Source organism: Botrytis sinoallii, assembly GCF_014898435.1.
Source record: "Botrytis sinoallii strain Bc 23 chromosome Unknown BSIN_037, whole genome shotgun sequence".
Classification (NCBI taxonomy): domain Eukaryota; kingdom Fungi; phylum Ascomycota; class Leotiomycetes; order Helotiales; family Sclerotiniaceae; genus Botrytis; species Botrytis sinoallii.
Genome location: NW_024066064.1, coordinates 311372 through 327654, shown reverse-complemented (window position 1 = coordinate 327654; position 16283 = coordinate 311372). Strand labels below are relative to the sequence as shown.

The 16283-nt window shown below is 34.9% G+C and overlaps 3 protein-coding genes across 3 annotated transcripts; all 3 read left to right on the top strand.

The window, feature by feature from the left end:
- Positions 1–53: 53 nt before the first annotated feature.
- On the top strand, positions 54–885 carry EAF02_011923 (uncharacterized protein; the record flags this gene model as incomplete). Its single annotated transcript, XM_038907971.1, has 4 exons — positions 54–256; positions 323–351; positions 427–653; positions 712–885. The coding sequence occupies 4 exons, from the start codon at positions 54–56 to the stop codon at positions 883–885; spliced, it is 633 nt and encodes a 210-aa protein (XP_038752316.1).
- Positions 886–7456: 6571 nt separating this feature from the next.
- On the top strand, positions 7457–8937 carry EAF02_011922 (uncharacterized protein; the record flags this gene model as incomplete). The annotated part of the gene is made up of 4 exons (XM_038907970.1): positions 7457–8101; positions 8177–8345; positions 8405–8507; positions 8556–8937. The coding sequence occupies 4 exons, from the start codon at positions 7457–7459 to the stop codon at positions 8935–8937; spliced, it is 1299 nt and encodes a 432-aa protein (XP_038752315.1).
- Positions 8938–9580: 643 nt separating this feature from the next.
- EAF02_011921 (uncharacterized protein) lies at positions 9581–10126 on the top strand (the record flags this gene model as incomplete). Its single annotated transcript, XM_038907969.1, has 1 exon — positions 9581–10126. The coding sequence occupies one exon, from the start codon at positions 9581–9583 to the stop codon at positions 10124–10126; it is 546 nt and encodes a 181-aa protein (XP_038752314.1).
- Positions 10127–16283: the final 6157 nt, after the last annotated feature.

Genomic DNA, 16283 nt, shown 5'->3' with positions numbered 1-16283 from the left:
CTGATTCCCGCACTCAGTCCCACTTTCTTCTGACTTACATGACACGTTACGAAATGTTATTCTTAGTCATCTTCCTGTTACACGCCTTTGCGCAGGGCAGAAACATTGACAACGATCAACAACGACCTCTTACGCTCGAAAACTCAAGTATTCCTCGGGAAATTCCTGGTGATTCGATCGTCAAATTATGTCCAGAATCCCTTGATACAAACATCCTCAAAATCGACAAAATTTTGAACAGACCGGAACCTATTTTGTATGTCTCAACAAACTCTTTTATGGGACCCCTTCACTACGGGTGATCATCTAACTGGCCTTTTAGAGACGAAGAAATAGATATTTTCATCTGGGGTAATTTCTCAAACTATTCATCCCCATCATTTCAACCAATGAATTGTGTGCTTCCACTGACGTCAAACTCAACAGGTAGCTTCAGCCGTGATATCTCACCCAACTCGACTGTAGATTTTCAGATCAATGCCACCGCCAATACCGGGGATTATGGCTTCTATAACGGCACATTTTCTATATGCGATTATCTCGAGCAGACGCGTCAACTTCCTGATTTGAATGTTACAAAAGCATGCCCACCTCATGAAGGGTCCGTGTTCATCGATTATGCTGCTTGGTTTGCTTACTTTTTGACCGCTCCTGTATGTATTGAAGTAACATCATTGACTTAATACAAATCAGAGGCTTATGATATCGTAGGGAAATTGGAGCATGAAGTTTGATGCGAAGACACCAGAGGGAGAGAGAATTTACTGTCTTCAGACAGAATTTGATCTGCAATGTCCACCAGAAAGGGACGATTATAGATGTTTGAGGAATTTGACTGATACGCTTGATATTCCTTGGATGATGAAGAAATCAGAGATTCTTTGAAATTGTTCAAGGTTTATGGGTACGGGTGGGATCTGGGTTTATTAGGTTCTTGTTGGGGTAAATTGATGAAGAAGTTATAACATATTTCATTTCCTCAATAATAAACCAAGTGTGATAAAAGCATCCAGAGGAGATCCGTTGAAAAAATTGTATCAACATGCTGCGAATATACTATACTAGTTCGTTAAATCAAATAGTTAGTGAACGTAAAGCAGTTCCAAATCCGTCCAGCTGGAAATTCTGCTGCATGTCTGCTGCTATCTGGATAAATAATTCAATACCATACTTTTCTTTGGGTGTTGATGGGTACCTAGGTATGTGTCATTGGTATGAATATTCCTTATCAATCTCATATATTTTGTTGAAAATTAGCCTCCTGAGCCTCCCTTAAGATAAAACACAAGAATCTTCATTCTTAGAATGAGATCCACTCTGAGGTTTCCTCTGGAATTGCGACGATTAGACTAAGAATAATTGAGATCCGTAAGTACGGGGCACAACTCAATCGTCGTAGCATTATAAATCAAGATTCAATCGGATGATTTCAGGGTCACGGTCAAAGTCAGCACCATTATGTACTACATGTTATTGATGTTCCATATTAAACGCAGTCCCTCTGATATAAGATCGACGGATCTCTCTCTCTCTTTCTGATTGTTCTGTCTTGTCTAGATCGCTCTCATAATGAAAGATTAAGTCAAAGAGACGTAGTCCTGTACTCTAGAGATCTAATTATTGTTATCTCGAAAAACTTCTTGGGCCTGGAGTATTTGAAGCTAAAGTTCTTACTGCCAAATCTAGCTTTTCTTGGTCGGGGACTGAACCATCAATTATTGCGAAAAATTTGGACTACGCAACATCTCTCGTGAAATTTCCATCTGATTCACACGCCTCACTTGTCTCAGAGTCTGAGGAACATCATACTTGCCACCTTCACATCATAATGTGCACCTCGTTCGGGCTCAACTACTTCTTACAAACGTTTCAGGCAAATTAAGCTAGGTGAAAATCCTATCGCATGTGTCCGTAGTACAAACTAACGCCGAGTTTTTCAATCCATCTTCAAGTTGGGCCTGGTCTTGGAGCTCTTTATGAGGACGCTCCAATTTTGCAGACAGACAATCTTTGAGGATCATTTAAATTAGGTTTCATACTTATTGAGCGTTCTATGCCCTGTGGTGGCAGAATCCGTGGTTGACGAATAAATTATTTCGTCAATTGTATTAAAAATTTCAATAGTCAATAATATATTGAAAAAATGGGTCATATAGTATTAATGTGATTGATTTTTATATATGTATATGATTAGAAATTTTTACTTTCAAAGGGACTTAGAGAAATTTTCGAAATTTATCGATTTTTCGAAATTTCTTGATTTTCGAAAGTTTTAGCCTAAGGCTATTTACAAGTAAAAAAGCTTACTTGTAATTAATTTCGATTAATAATCGATTATTAATCGAATATAACTATATAGATTAGAGTTGACTGATATTCTTGTTTAAATAGTCCATTCTGTACTGTATAGTACAGTGGTAAAGCTTTTGATTGAAGAATAAATCGAAAGTGAAGTGAGTGATCTGTGAACAGACCCCCCTTTAGACTTTCGGCTAACGCCCTCCACCCACCCTTTAGCTCCCCCGCTCGCTCTCCTCTTCCTTTAGCTCCTACGCTCACTCCTCTCCTCCTCCCAGCTTCTACGCTCGCTCCCCTTCCGTCCAACTTTCCTAAGTTCCTTCAGCTGAAGGGCCTTTATTTTCTTTATATTTATTAAAATTCAATAATAAACGGTTCTCATTTTGAACTGGAAAGATTCGTCGATGATGAAATATGTATTTCGTCAGGGACGAAAAAAGATTAAATTCAATAATGTACGTATCAAATATTTATATAGGGATTTATACTGTCATTTTTTTCGTACATAGGTATTAACTTTGCCACCACAGGGATGCCGCAGTCTATATACAGCTATGTATATGGGAGTATGTTTTATTTGGAAGTTTAAGATAAAAAAAATTGCAAAGTGGCAATGGAGCTACATTTTGGGGAACGCTTCTCGCGAGATTGAGTTACGATTACTAATTGTAACGCAATCATCATAAATACAGGTAGATGGAACGAGGCTTGCTCAATAAATATTTGGTGAAAGATTATTACTGATTCACTCAATCTTTTCGAGTGGTCATTCCCATCGAGAAGTCCATTCCACTAATTGATGAGAATCTTTACACATGTGTTGAGTACCAAATCCTCGCACGCCAGCCTTGCCCTCAGATGCTTTCTCCGCAGGCTCGATTGTCGTGTCAGCTGCACACATAAGACTTTGCCGAAGATACTCTAGGCAATGCCGAACATGAGTATCTGCCGAATGCTCGGCATGATTGGAATGACCTCCCTCTGAATGGTTTCCATTGCGCACGAGCCAATAGGAATTGCGAATTCCGTCCTAATTTCGAGCAGTTAGAGTTATGTTTGGCTGTATACTGTACAAATGACGTATTCTGAGTCACTTACCAGGCAGTGAAGCTGGTGAAAGACAGCAAAAGCAACAGGATTGGGACCGACATCAGGGTGTTCAAAGAAACCACCATTCAGTGGAAAAAGAGAGTCCCAGCGTTGGTTCGTGAGGTTCGAAGGGGCTTCAGCGAAGTTGAGTTCATATTCAAAAGTGACGGGAACACTATTCACTAGCCTGGAATTAATACTAAGCACATATGTGGGATTAAACACCTAGAGGCTTACACTGTATCAAACCTTTGTTTCCATTTATTGCCCAACGTCTTCCCATGAGATAACCACTGATTCCTGAGATGATAGACGCCAACAGTATTAAGACGGTGATCAATGTACTTTTTGATAGCCTCAATGGTCCTGTAAGGAGATTCCCACTACGGCCAGATGAGATTGAATCTTTGTCCGACAGGATACTATATTGGCTCCTCTTGATACCTGTACAAAGATCCATTGGGATTTTTTCGATACACAATGAATTTCCTCCCCGAAAGGCTTTATGGTTCGCCAGAGATGTGAAATGAATGCTGAAAATATGCGAGTAACAACAAAGCGGCCTTGGGGAAGTAGATGATCCATTAACATAAGAAGAGTCTGTTAGACCTGGGATGCAAAGACTCAACACCTATACACAGTACATCCTACGAATCTTTAGCTTTTTCTTGAGAATCTGCAGAGTTAAGATTGAATTGTAAATAGAATTAAAAGAATTGAATACTAGCTTTAAATATGGATACAAAGATTACAGAAGCCTCAATTAGATTCAACATCTATTATCGATTACTATTTCAAATATAGAAATATGATATGCAGTAGATCTTTTCTTTTAAAAAAGTCTTTTCGATATAGAGCTTATCACCATTCTATTTATATTATAATCCTTTTTTTATACCCTTTAGCTTTTAGCCATTCAAATACTATAATAATATAATATAGAGAATATCATTACCTTCAAATTAATACTATACTCTAGATATCGATACAATACAACATTTTTCTTTTAATTTTCAAATTTTCGAATTTTCCGAATTGATTTGTGTGTGGGCAATAGGGCTTAGGATTCAGCCCTGCCCTATTATTTTCAATAGTTTCGATTATATATATCTAATAAGAATTGGAGAATATCAAGCTTATAAAAATATATAAGAGGTTAGTTTAAAAGAGATAAAGATAAAGAAAAGTAGTGCCTTTTTTTATTACTTTATTAGCAAGAGAATCCTTTATTATATTAAAGGCAATTCAAGAGAGAATAACTCTTGCCTTTTATAGAAAGAGAGGAATAGCAAATTGGATTTAGGATTTTAAAAAGAGAAATTGGATATTGGGATGCTTTAATTGAATTAGGGGTAGAGAAAGAGCAAGAAAGGAAGTGTTTCAGAGAATGAAGACTATTTAATCTCTATTTGCACTCCGAATAGAGATCGGATATAGCACCCCAGCATTTGTTTTTACTCCCCCAAATTGAATATATCTACTGTAGATATCCACTAGCAGTTGTTAGGTTCTTAAAGCCTAGCCGTCCTAAATAGTCTTGGACTGAGAAAAGGACGTTAATTAAATCAATCAATCAATCAACCACGGTTTTTGGAATCTTATAGCCCAAAACGTTACTGTGTATCGCGACGAAGTGAAGATGATCAACGATAGGACGCTGTATCTTCAAGATGGTTCTCATTTCCCTTGCGATGCAGTCTTTTGTGGAACGGGTTGGAAACTCGGAGTTGAATTTTTTGGTGATGATCTCGAACTTGATCTGCTTCACAAGAAGGAAATTAAACCACACGAGGTGACAGCAAAATGGAAACCTCTTACCATGGAAGCCGATTACCCTGTGGTGGCAGAGTTAATACCTATGTACGAATAAAATATCAGTATAAATCCCTATATAAATATTTGATACATACATTATTGAATTCAAGCTTTTTTCGTCCCTAACAAAATACATTCTTCATTATCGATGAATATTTCCAGTTCAAAATGACAATCATTTATTATTGACATTTTAATAATAGAAAAAAAGAAAATAAAGGTATTCCAGTTAAAGAATCTTTATGATTTTTAGAAAAGATGAACAGAAGGGGAGTAAATATAAAAGTTAAAAGGAAATCAAAAAAATAAATAAAAGTTAGAAGAAAAAGAAAAATAAGTAAGAAAGTGAGTGTAAAAGTTAAAAGGTGAAAGAAATGAATGAAAAATATTAATCGAAAATCTAAAGAGGGGTTTGTTCACAAATCACTTATTTCACTTTTGATTTATTTTTCAATCAAAAGTTTTATTATTATACTATATAATACAGAATATATTGTTTAAACAAGAATCTTAATCAATTCTAATATATATAATTATATTTTGAAATCGATTATTAATCGAATTCAATACAAATAAACTTTTTGACTTGTAAATAGCCTTAAACTAAAACTTTCGAAAATCAAGAAATTTCGAAAAATTAATAAATTTCGAAAATTTCTCTAAATCCCTTTAAAGTAAAAATTTCTAATTATATATATATATATATAAAAATTAATCACATTAATACTATATAACCCATTTTTTCAATATAATATTAACTATTGAAATTTTTAATACAATTAACGAAATGATTTATTCGTCAACCACGGATTCTGCCACCACAGGGTTAAAGGTTGAGAAAGAAATACCCGCTCCTCGCAAATCCTCCAAATCATTTCCACAAAAGTATTGATACGACTCCATACCGATTGGAAAATGGAGTCGATCCATTAAGCGACGATTTGATTCTTTTCATATTTTATATCACGGCAGGAAACAAAATATTCGCTGCAGAAGATCAAGCAATATGGGCGGTAGCTTACTTTGACAAAGGACTTATTCTACCTCTAATGGAAGAAAGAGAAAAGGAGATCGCGAACTGGGTCGCTTCTGTAGGTTGAGATACCTCTCTAATGGTGAACAGGGAAATTTTGCTGCTGTCGATAGTGTTCTCTATGTTGATAAGTTGCTTAGGGATAATGGCCTTGCGGAGCTGGTGAAGATATTTTTTCGAACCATTTAAGCCATATTATTTGGACAAAGCAAGGAAGGAATATCTCGGTAGGGAACACCAGTAAATATAACGTGCATTCTCAATCGAATGGCCTCTCCTTGTAGCCTGGCGCATCTATGGGAGCTTCTTTTTTTTTCATATTTAGGATTGACGCGATGAAATTCATCCAGACCAATGTCGGTGGTTTGCTTGTCTTCCGAATGATATCTCGTATACTTCAAATAAGAAGAGAAGTTTATTCAAGATATCAATATGTTGAAAATTCAAGTTCAAGGTTTTATAATAAGTGGCATTCATATATCGTTGTACTAAGCACCTGCAAAGAAAAGTATCTCAAATCAGATGACACTCTCGATGGAATAGCCAGCAACAGAAAGTTGTGCCCTGGTGGCCCGAAGCTGGGAATTGGCCCGGCATTTATCCGGCACGTCAGGTACGCCATCCATCAATTGCCGACGCTTTTTTTGTTTACGGCGTAGTGCGTGAGAGTCGCGCATAATAAAGATGGAGGCAGCGCGGAACCCAGCAAGCTTACATTGTCCCGATTATTGAGATGCATCATATCTATGACGTGGGGGACGACGAGGTGCTTCATATGCATTTCTTCTGACAAGATTCAACGAAGGTGGACAGCGAGACTTGACTTTCACACCGCCCTATATCAAGACTACACCACCGAAAAATGTCAATTTGTCCAAGAATTCAAGTAGCACTCGGCACTTGCAAGGCGACTCATATCGCTAGCTATTCTTCATGTCATCACAGTCGTGAATTCAACAAAAATACTCCCCGTCGGACGATCATCGTTATATCTCGTAACCATGCATCGTACCTGGCTCAATAAGGTCATCGATCGCCACATTTACCCCGCAATTCCCCGCATGTACCTGCCACCAAACTTTCAACACTTGGATGGCTTGAATGACTCCATTACCGGGTAGAATTTTACCGAAACTTCGTTGTAGCTACATAAGTTACACTCGGAGACGTCATGTAAGTCTCCCATGGTAATATTTCTCATTCTTTACACACACCACAAAAATGTTGTCTCAAATCTTCCTCACAGCATTAAGTTTCCCCCTTTTCGTATCCCTCTCTTCATCCACTGCTGTCTCCCTCGTCAAAGAGAAGAGATGCATCGTAGAGGCCAGTGCCAGCGGCAGCGATGACGCACCAGCAATAATTCACGCCTTTAAAGAATGCGGCCACAATGACGGGATCACCACTCACGGGACCGTCGTATTCAAAAACACAACCTACAACATCCAAACCGTTATGAACACCACCGGTCTATCCAATGTGAAAGTTGACCTTCACGGTACACTGTTATGGGATACCAACATTCCATACTGGCTGAATAATTCCCTCCCTGTAGGATATCAGAATCAAAGTAGTGCATGGCTTTTTGGGGGCGAGAATGTTCATTGGGATGGTCATGGATATGGAACTTTAGATGGAAATGGAGAGGTTTGGTATGAATTTATTAATGGGGCGAATAATTATCCAGGGAGACCTCATCAGATTACATATACAGGTGTTAAAAACTGTGTTTTTGAAAATTTGAGGTTCGTGCAGAGTCAGATGTGGACGATGACTATTATTCACGCAAAGGATATTTTGTTGGAGAATATTTATGTGAATAGTACGGATGTAAGACCAGTTGGATTTGAATTTAGTAGTTTGAATGTAAGTATTTTTTGTACTATTGCGTGTGCTGGGGTGATCTCAATGGAAATATGGAGGCTGATCTTGGATACATAGACTGATGGTGCTGATACTATCTATGCGGATAATATCACCTTCCGTGGCTGGACGGTGGATAATGGCGACGATTCCATCTCTATGAAAGCCAATTCAACCAATATTCTCATCGAAGATTGTGATTTCTACACAGGGCTTGGTGTAGCCATCGGGAGTATCGGTCAATATGGTAAGTCTCCTGGATACCTATCATAAGATAGATCTGATTAACCCTTTCTTCCATCACAGAGGGCAGATATGAAGTAATTGAAAACGTCACCGCTCGCAATATTCGCTCTTACAACATGCGCTATGGGGTTTACATGAAAACCTGGACTGGAGTATCCACTGGGTAAGACCACTACTTCATCAACTTTTTAAGTTTCACTAACAATCCCAGATACCCTCCGAATGGTGGAGGCGCCGGTCTGGGCCACGCAACCAACCTTTCTTTTACCAATTTCACGCTTCATAATAATACCGGCATAATCGCCATAACACAATGTACATCTTACAACTCTGCAACTGGGAATTGCGACACCTCACTATTCAATCTGTCCAACATGACCTTCGCTTCTTGGAGCGGTACAGCCTCTAGCGATGTGGTAGCAGAGTTACAGTGTAGTGGTGCCGCGCCTTGCACGGGTATTCTGATAGAGGGTATGGAAGGTATTTTGGATACCGTGAACAACACAAAACCAGCGCAGTATCTTTGTGATAGTGTTGTGGAACCTAATGGATTTAATTGTACGGGTGTGCCATTTGGAGAGAATCCCAGATAGAATGGCGGGGAGGAGAAGAGGACGAGACGAACAAATTGATGACATGAACGATAGAAGGTGCACCTCATTGCGCTCCTTCCTTCTCAAAATAAGACTCCTTCACCAAGGATATATATTCCTTCTTTCCCTTGAAAATTGAATAGATGATCAGAATTGATGTGGAAGGAAAGAGTCGCCAGTGCCACCACTGAGTATATCAAGTTAATTCACAGCCACAATCTTCCTGTTCACAAACATAATTTTATTTCCTTGATGCCTTCACCACAAGTATTATCATAGAATTGTTATCGTCTCGCTTTGAGTCAGTATCTACCCATTTTATTCTATAAACACCTCTTGTCAAGGACATTTTTGGTTTCTTGGCGCCCCCCAAACCCACTCAAAGATACAATGTTCACAATCGATTCATTATTTGGCCCCGACTACCCACTGAAATTTGCCTCTTTTAGTTTTTTCATTTTGGTTCTTGTGATCTGGGCGGTTTTCACAATCAATTCATTACTTGGCCCCGACTACCCACTGAAATTTGCCTTTTTCGGTGTTTGCATTTTGGCTCGTCTTCTGTTCTGGGCGGTTTCCAGTTTTTACAGACTTTGCAGACTTGACTGCACATCTTCGAAAGCGCCTGCGAACTCGAGGAATAATGTTGAGGAGATACGTTTCGGAACGCAATCTGGTGTCTGGCAGACAGCTGGACCACCTGGAAGAAATGCACGGCATTAATGATACAAAGCAAACAACAAGACTCAAGAAGATTCAATTTCCAAGTATATTCCAACGTTTGAAAAATGCTATCTCTTGGAATGGTCGTGATGGTCGTCAATTGTGGAAAGAGTACCCCGCTGAACCTATCTTGAATCAATCTACAATGAGGGCACTATTGAAAGTCGAGGGTGATCTTTTGAGAGTTGTGTTTCCTGAAGACAATGTCCCTGCAAGATCCAGACATCCCAAATCGCAAGCTGCCACATCTACACTCCGTCCAAAAATCTCGCCGACCACCCAATCAGATATTGCGTACGAACACAAAGTGTTTGGACCAAGTATCGCTCAAGAGAAAGCGGATGCTTCTGCCGTCTATAGAGTCAAACTCCTCACTGCGAATTCTTACGATCCTTTCACATACATCAAGTCTCATGAAAAAGAAGATAAGAGACCAGAGCTAGTTGGTGATAAACTCGTTTCTTGAGTTGTGTTGGAGGAGAGCTTGGAACCCAATACGCAAAGAGTACGAAAGGAACTGCAATCGACAATACTGGGTTCTTTTCAAAAATAGGTGAGAGAAACTCCAAACTCATTATCTTTCGTCTCTTCTAACATTCGAAAGTAGGCATGAGATGTTCAAAGTCCATCACACGGTTTCTCTCTGTTCCATACGGCAGTCGTCGGGTTGAAGAGGCTCTTTGAATTAGCGTATACTTATTCTCATATGAAGAATATGACGGCGAGATGGTCTTACAAATATTCCTTAAAGAATCAGCAGGCTGTTTGTATTAGTTTCTATATTCCAAAAACGAATAGGTAGCGGTCATCAATTTATTATTGTCTTCTGACTCTCAAGTTACAAATCAGCCGAGGATGAGTGCAAGCCATGATTGAATTCTGGTCAAAGAAACATGAAGGTCCCCGTTGAAAGAAATGTAGAGATGCTCATATTCGGTCTTTTCCTCTCTCTCCCGGGATTAGACCTCGAATTGTAAGACTTGCAGCTCAATTCAATACATTAATTGGTGAAAAGGCAAACATCTTTTAATTTCCGCAAGAAATCAGTCTATAACATCACACAACAAATTTCGAAGGAAACTTTTTCTTCGAAATACAACCCTTTCGCGATCGATTTAGATTATAATTATTAAACCAAATTGATTACAATTGCTTCTCAGTGATTCTGACTAGTAATTGTTGTGCTATTGTTATTAGTACTTCGAATACAAAATATATATAAAAATTCGCATAAAATTTTCTTATTCTAAATTATCAGAATAAAAATAAGATCCTCAATATAAACTCTCTTAATAATCTATCAATACTTAAAGATATAGTTATAATAAAGACTCCTTCTGAAGCCTTTATTATACCAAACATTTATTCTATTATTATTCTAAGTATCTCAATATTTTCAAACTCTTTTCTGCTTTCTGAAAACCCTTAATTCAAAATCTCTAGCTCTATTCTACCAATCAATTAGCTAATCAGTTTTGAAAAAAGATTTGAAGAATTTAATTTATTTAATAATTTTTTTATTATTCAAGATATAATCAATACTATTTATATATTTAATTAGAATAAAAAACAAAGCTCTACAATATCTCTTAGCAATCAAAATAAATAATCTAGAATCCAAAACAACCCAAATATATTCAAAAAAGCTATTTTGAAAACTAGAGACTTTATAATGCTAGCTTTCTTTCTTTTCTAATTATATAAAAAACAATTCAAGCTTTTAGATTTTTTAAAGATTTTTAGAGAATATATTGAAAAAAGGAAGCTTATTACAACTTCTAATATTGTTATCTTTCAAATTACTTATTTGGAAATCACTATATGCAAAATCGAATTATAAGCAAAAGCATTAGCTAAATCTCTTTCGCCCATTATTATTATTATCATTATATTGAAATCAATATATATTGATATTTCAAAAAAAGGAGAATGGAATTTAATTCCTAAAGGGAAAAACATTATATCTATTAATATAAAAAAGAAATCTAATCTCATCCAAAAACGAATTATCTTAATCAAGCCAGATTTTCCAAACTCTATCTGTGTGAACAAGGGAATTCACTTCAAAAGAATGACTTCAATACAATGGCTACTGTATCAAAGGTATTTAGGCGAATGCGAAGGAGACTAGCTCTTTCAGTAGTGCCTATATAAGGCCTACTACTTCCCCTCATTAGCTAGCTCTTTAGACAGAATACAATACAGACATTTAGGGGCCTACTAATGATAGTGGGAACCACGTCTCCCGTATTCCTGATCTCATTATTGAACCAACACTATCTTTTTTTCCCCTTTAATTATTCAAAACAAAATAAATAAAGCTTTTCAAAAAATCGAAATCAAAGGGCTAGTTATTGTAGTAATAATTATATTCTTTAATAATAATATCATTATTATAACAAATAATCCCTTTATATTACAATTCTTATTAAAAAAAAAAGCGATTTGAAGTAATATTATCAAATTCAAAAGAATCCAAAAGAATCAAGAATAATATAAAATCATTATTCACAAAATCCTAATTAAAGAATTCTTAGATACAAAAAGAATAAATCTTATATTTAATAAAATCAAAACCTTTAATTCAGACTTCAAGCCTATAAGAATCCCCTTTTAGCTTATATCTATTTCTAGAAAAGCTTATTAATAAGAGAATGCTATTGTTATTATTTTTACTACAAAATCAAAAACAGAATTAACTATTCGAAAGCGATTATATATTGCTAGAAGTAGTATAAGAATAGAATAATTCTACAAATCAAAATCAACTATACAATATCAGAAATATCAAGGATTTAGATATCAGAATATCTATTGTAAAAAGAATTCCTTTTATAGATTATATAAAGATAAGTATATTATATTAATATACTTATATATAATATACAATATTAAAAAAAAGTTTTATTAATACTTAAAAGTAAAATGCTCGAATTGTCAAGAGAATTATATAGCAAATTCGAAAATATACAAAACCTATCAGACTATTCAACAAAAATCGAATACTATTTATTAATAAGTTATATTAATATTCGAATCCTTCAAATAAATTTCAATTAAAGTTTATAAGCTATAGAGAATATTCTATAGTTTGTAATAAAACTTAATATCAATCTTATTATAATTCAAGAACCTTAGATTATTAAAAACAAAATCGATTACTCAAATTTAAGATGTATTATATATTCTAATTTCATATAAATATTATTAAGACTTAATCCTAATTACCAATTATATATATTATTATACACATCAAAAACTCTTCAAGCTATAATCAATCTAGCTTCCAATTCTCCAATAGATTCTGATATACAGATTTTCAATTATCAAAATGAAAACAAAACCTTTTAAATTATTAATATATATAATAAAGTTGATTAAACTAAAGAAAAAGGTTTTATAATTGAAAAGTATTTGTATAATATATTTATTATATAAAAAACCATCCTTTTAGGCGATTTCAATATCTATTATCTATAATAGAATCCTTTTTTGAAGAAAAGCAGAAATATTAATTAATTAGCTGAATGGTTTGAAGATTAAAATCTTATTCTTTTAAACAAGCCTGAAATCAGCACTTTCTATCGAATTAATTTTTTTAATCTAAGTATTCTTGATTTAATATTGTGTGAACAAGGGAATTCACTTCAAAAGAATGACTTCAATATAATGGCTACTGTATCAAAGGTATTTAGGCGAATGCGAAGGAGACTAGCTCTTTCAGTAGTGCCTATATAAGGCCTACTACTTCCCCTCATTAGCTAGCTCTTTAGACAGAATACAATACAGACATTTAGGGGCCTACTAATGATAGTGGAAACCATATCTCCCATATTCCTGATCTCATTATTGAACTAATATTAATTAGTAATATCACAAATTACTTAACTTACTTATTCGAAATACCTTCTCACTTTTATTTCTTTTATTTCCCATTGTCAGCACTATGATATCCCGGGGAAGCGCTAGTACTAGCTCTAAGCAAGCTGACAAGAAACCCGATACTAGCAAGAAACCTATTCTATCCGATCAATCCACTGGTATAGGAGGATTTATCGATACGACAACTGATAATACCGATCCTTTACAACAGGAGTTCAAGACTTTTCTCTACAAAGATATGACTAATGCTCCTCCTTATCCTTCTGCTCCTTTCAATCCCTATATTCCTGATAAAGTAGTAGCTAAAGAAAGAAAAACTCAGGAAACTACTAAGGATTTGAAGTTCAAAAAAGAATCTCAAAACTATTCCTTTTCAAAAGATCTCAATAAAGCTAGACAGTTCTATAAAGGATATATATTCAAAATGGGGACAAAGTACCAGATCGACGGATACTTTCTTTTCGAATAGCTGCATACTCGAATACAAGGATCACCGATGTATCTCTTCAGAATACAGTTATATTCAATTTCGAACTTATTCGACAAGCTCTACTCAGAAGCATTGATAAATTGATATTATATGACTTTTACAAGATCTTGCAACATTATGGAGTTTATGTCAATATAAATGTAAATCTCGATGATGCTTTAATAAAAGCATTTTTTTGCAAAGAGTATTACAATTGGACTGCAGATCAGTTTTTAGAATATTAGATTAATAAGATACAATCATTTGTATCTACGAAATGGGCCCATCTTTCTGTTGGACTCGGTTCGAGACCACAAGTCGAACCTTTCGTCGAACCTCAGAATAGTGCTCCAGCTGGTCACCTAACTTTGCCAAAACCCGGCAAAGTTATAAATGGTTCGATTATTCCTCTTGATATGCATAAAGGACCAGCTCCATTCCAATCTGGGGATATACGAGTCCCACGTGCACCTTTACCAGTACCAGAACCAGGCTCTAGAATTCCACCAGTTGACGCTCCTGCAGGATCACCTGGTGATAATGATGATCCAGATAATGATAATGATTGGGGCGGTGGTCGAGGTAATAATAATAATAGAGGCAGCAATAATAGTAATAGAGACAACGGTAGAGGTAATAGGGATAGGGATTATTCTGATTATTCTAATCACAAGAACAATAATCAATGCAATCAGAGTTATTATCTTATTAATCTTTCGAAAATCTATAGGGATAATAACAGATATAAGGGTATTAATAACTCCTTTAATCTAAAGATCTCTATATTCGAAAAGTATTATCGCAAAGTATTTATATCAATAAAGATAACTATGATAGTCTTTCCGATTATATTCGCAAATACAACTAAAAACTATTATTAGGCAAATCTTAGCAATCTTTCTGATTCATATTAAGGCTTATACAATATAATGATCAACAATTTCGAAAAACCTGAATATCAACGGAATATATTTCTCAAATGGAATAATATTACTTTCAAGGATTATATCAAGAAAAACCTATCCACAAAGCTTTAGGAAGTGTTTAATACAATAATTACAGATTTACATTTCCTTTAGTATACTATTCCCAGGACAATGTACAATCCTCAATTATACTATATTAAGATTTTATCTGTGTATAATAATATTCCGAAATGCTATTTTGCGATATACAATCCTTATCCAATTGTTGCAGAGCTTATTAACTAGATTAAACAGATTATCGACTCTTATTGAAAAGCATTTCTGAAATTATACCCTTTATCTAAGATATTCCTTATAAATCAATGTTTTTACAATAATATATTTTCAGGCTCTTCCTTTTGGAAACCTTATAATAAATATACCAATCGACAATCCTTCTTTGCATTAACTGATAAAAGCAAGGATGATTATTATTTTCCTGATTACAAAAAAAAGGGTTGTAAATACTACAAGTATATATAAGAAGAGAAAGACCAACTTAAAATAAATTATTATATTAAATATAGTAATCTCAATGATAAGAGCTTTATAAAACAATATAATCAGTTCATCACTGATATTGAATAAGAAGATAATCGAGATAGTAATAATGATGATAATAATAATTATCTCATTAATCAGTATCTTACTAATACAAGCAGTTCTGAAGGGATCTCTAGAATATTCTTTACCTCAATAAATACTTGTAATGATTCTTCAATAGTAACTGATCTTAATAATACTACAAGTGTTTATAAATTGACAATTGAGATATTCACTGTAAGCAATAAGCGATATAATACTAATATATTCTTTAATATCATAATCGATACAGATGCGATTAAGAGATTATCTATTGAATATAACTAGTATTTGACATAAAAGAAGATTGAGGATATTAAGTATAATAAAGCTATCGCTAAATAAATAACAATCCAATATAGTATTGGAGTAATGATTTCCATTAGTTTGTTTTATATCAAGCTTCCATTTGAAGAAGTAGAATGGAATATAATGAAAGCCGATCTTCCATTCTTGCTTTCTTTAGCCGATATAAATAGACTTAGGTTCAAGTATAACAATCTTGATAATGTTGCTATTATATCTAAAGGCGTTTATTTTGTATATCAATAATTCGACTATGCATTTTTGCTATGGAATGTTAATGTTGAAGGATTAATCAATTATTCTATTGGTAGTAATGATTACTATCTTACTGAAATCGAGTTATAATGAATTCACCATCAATTCGGTTATTTATTTGTATGCAAGTTCCATAAAATGCTTAAATACTCCGAGCACAACAA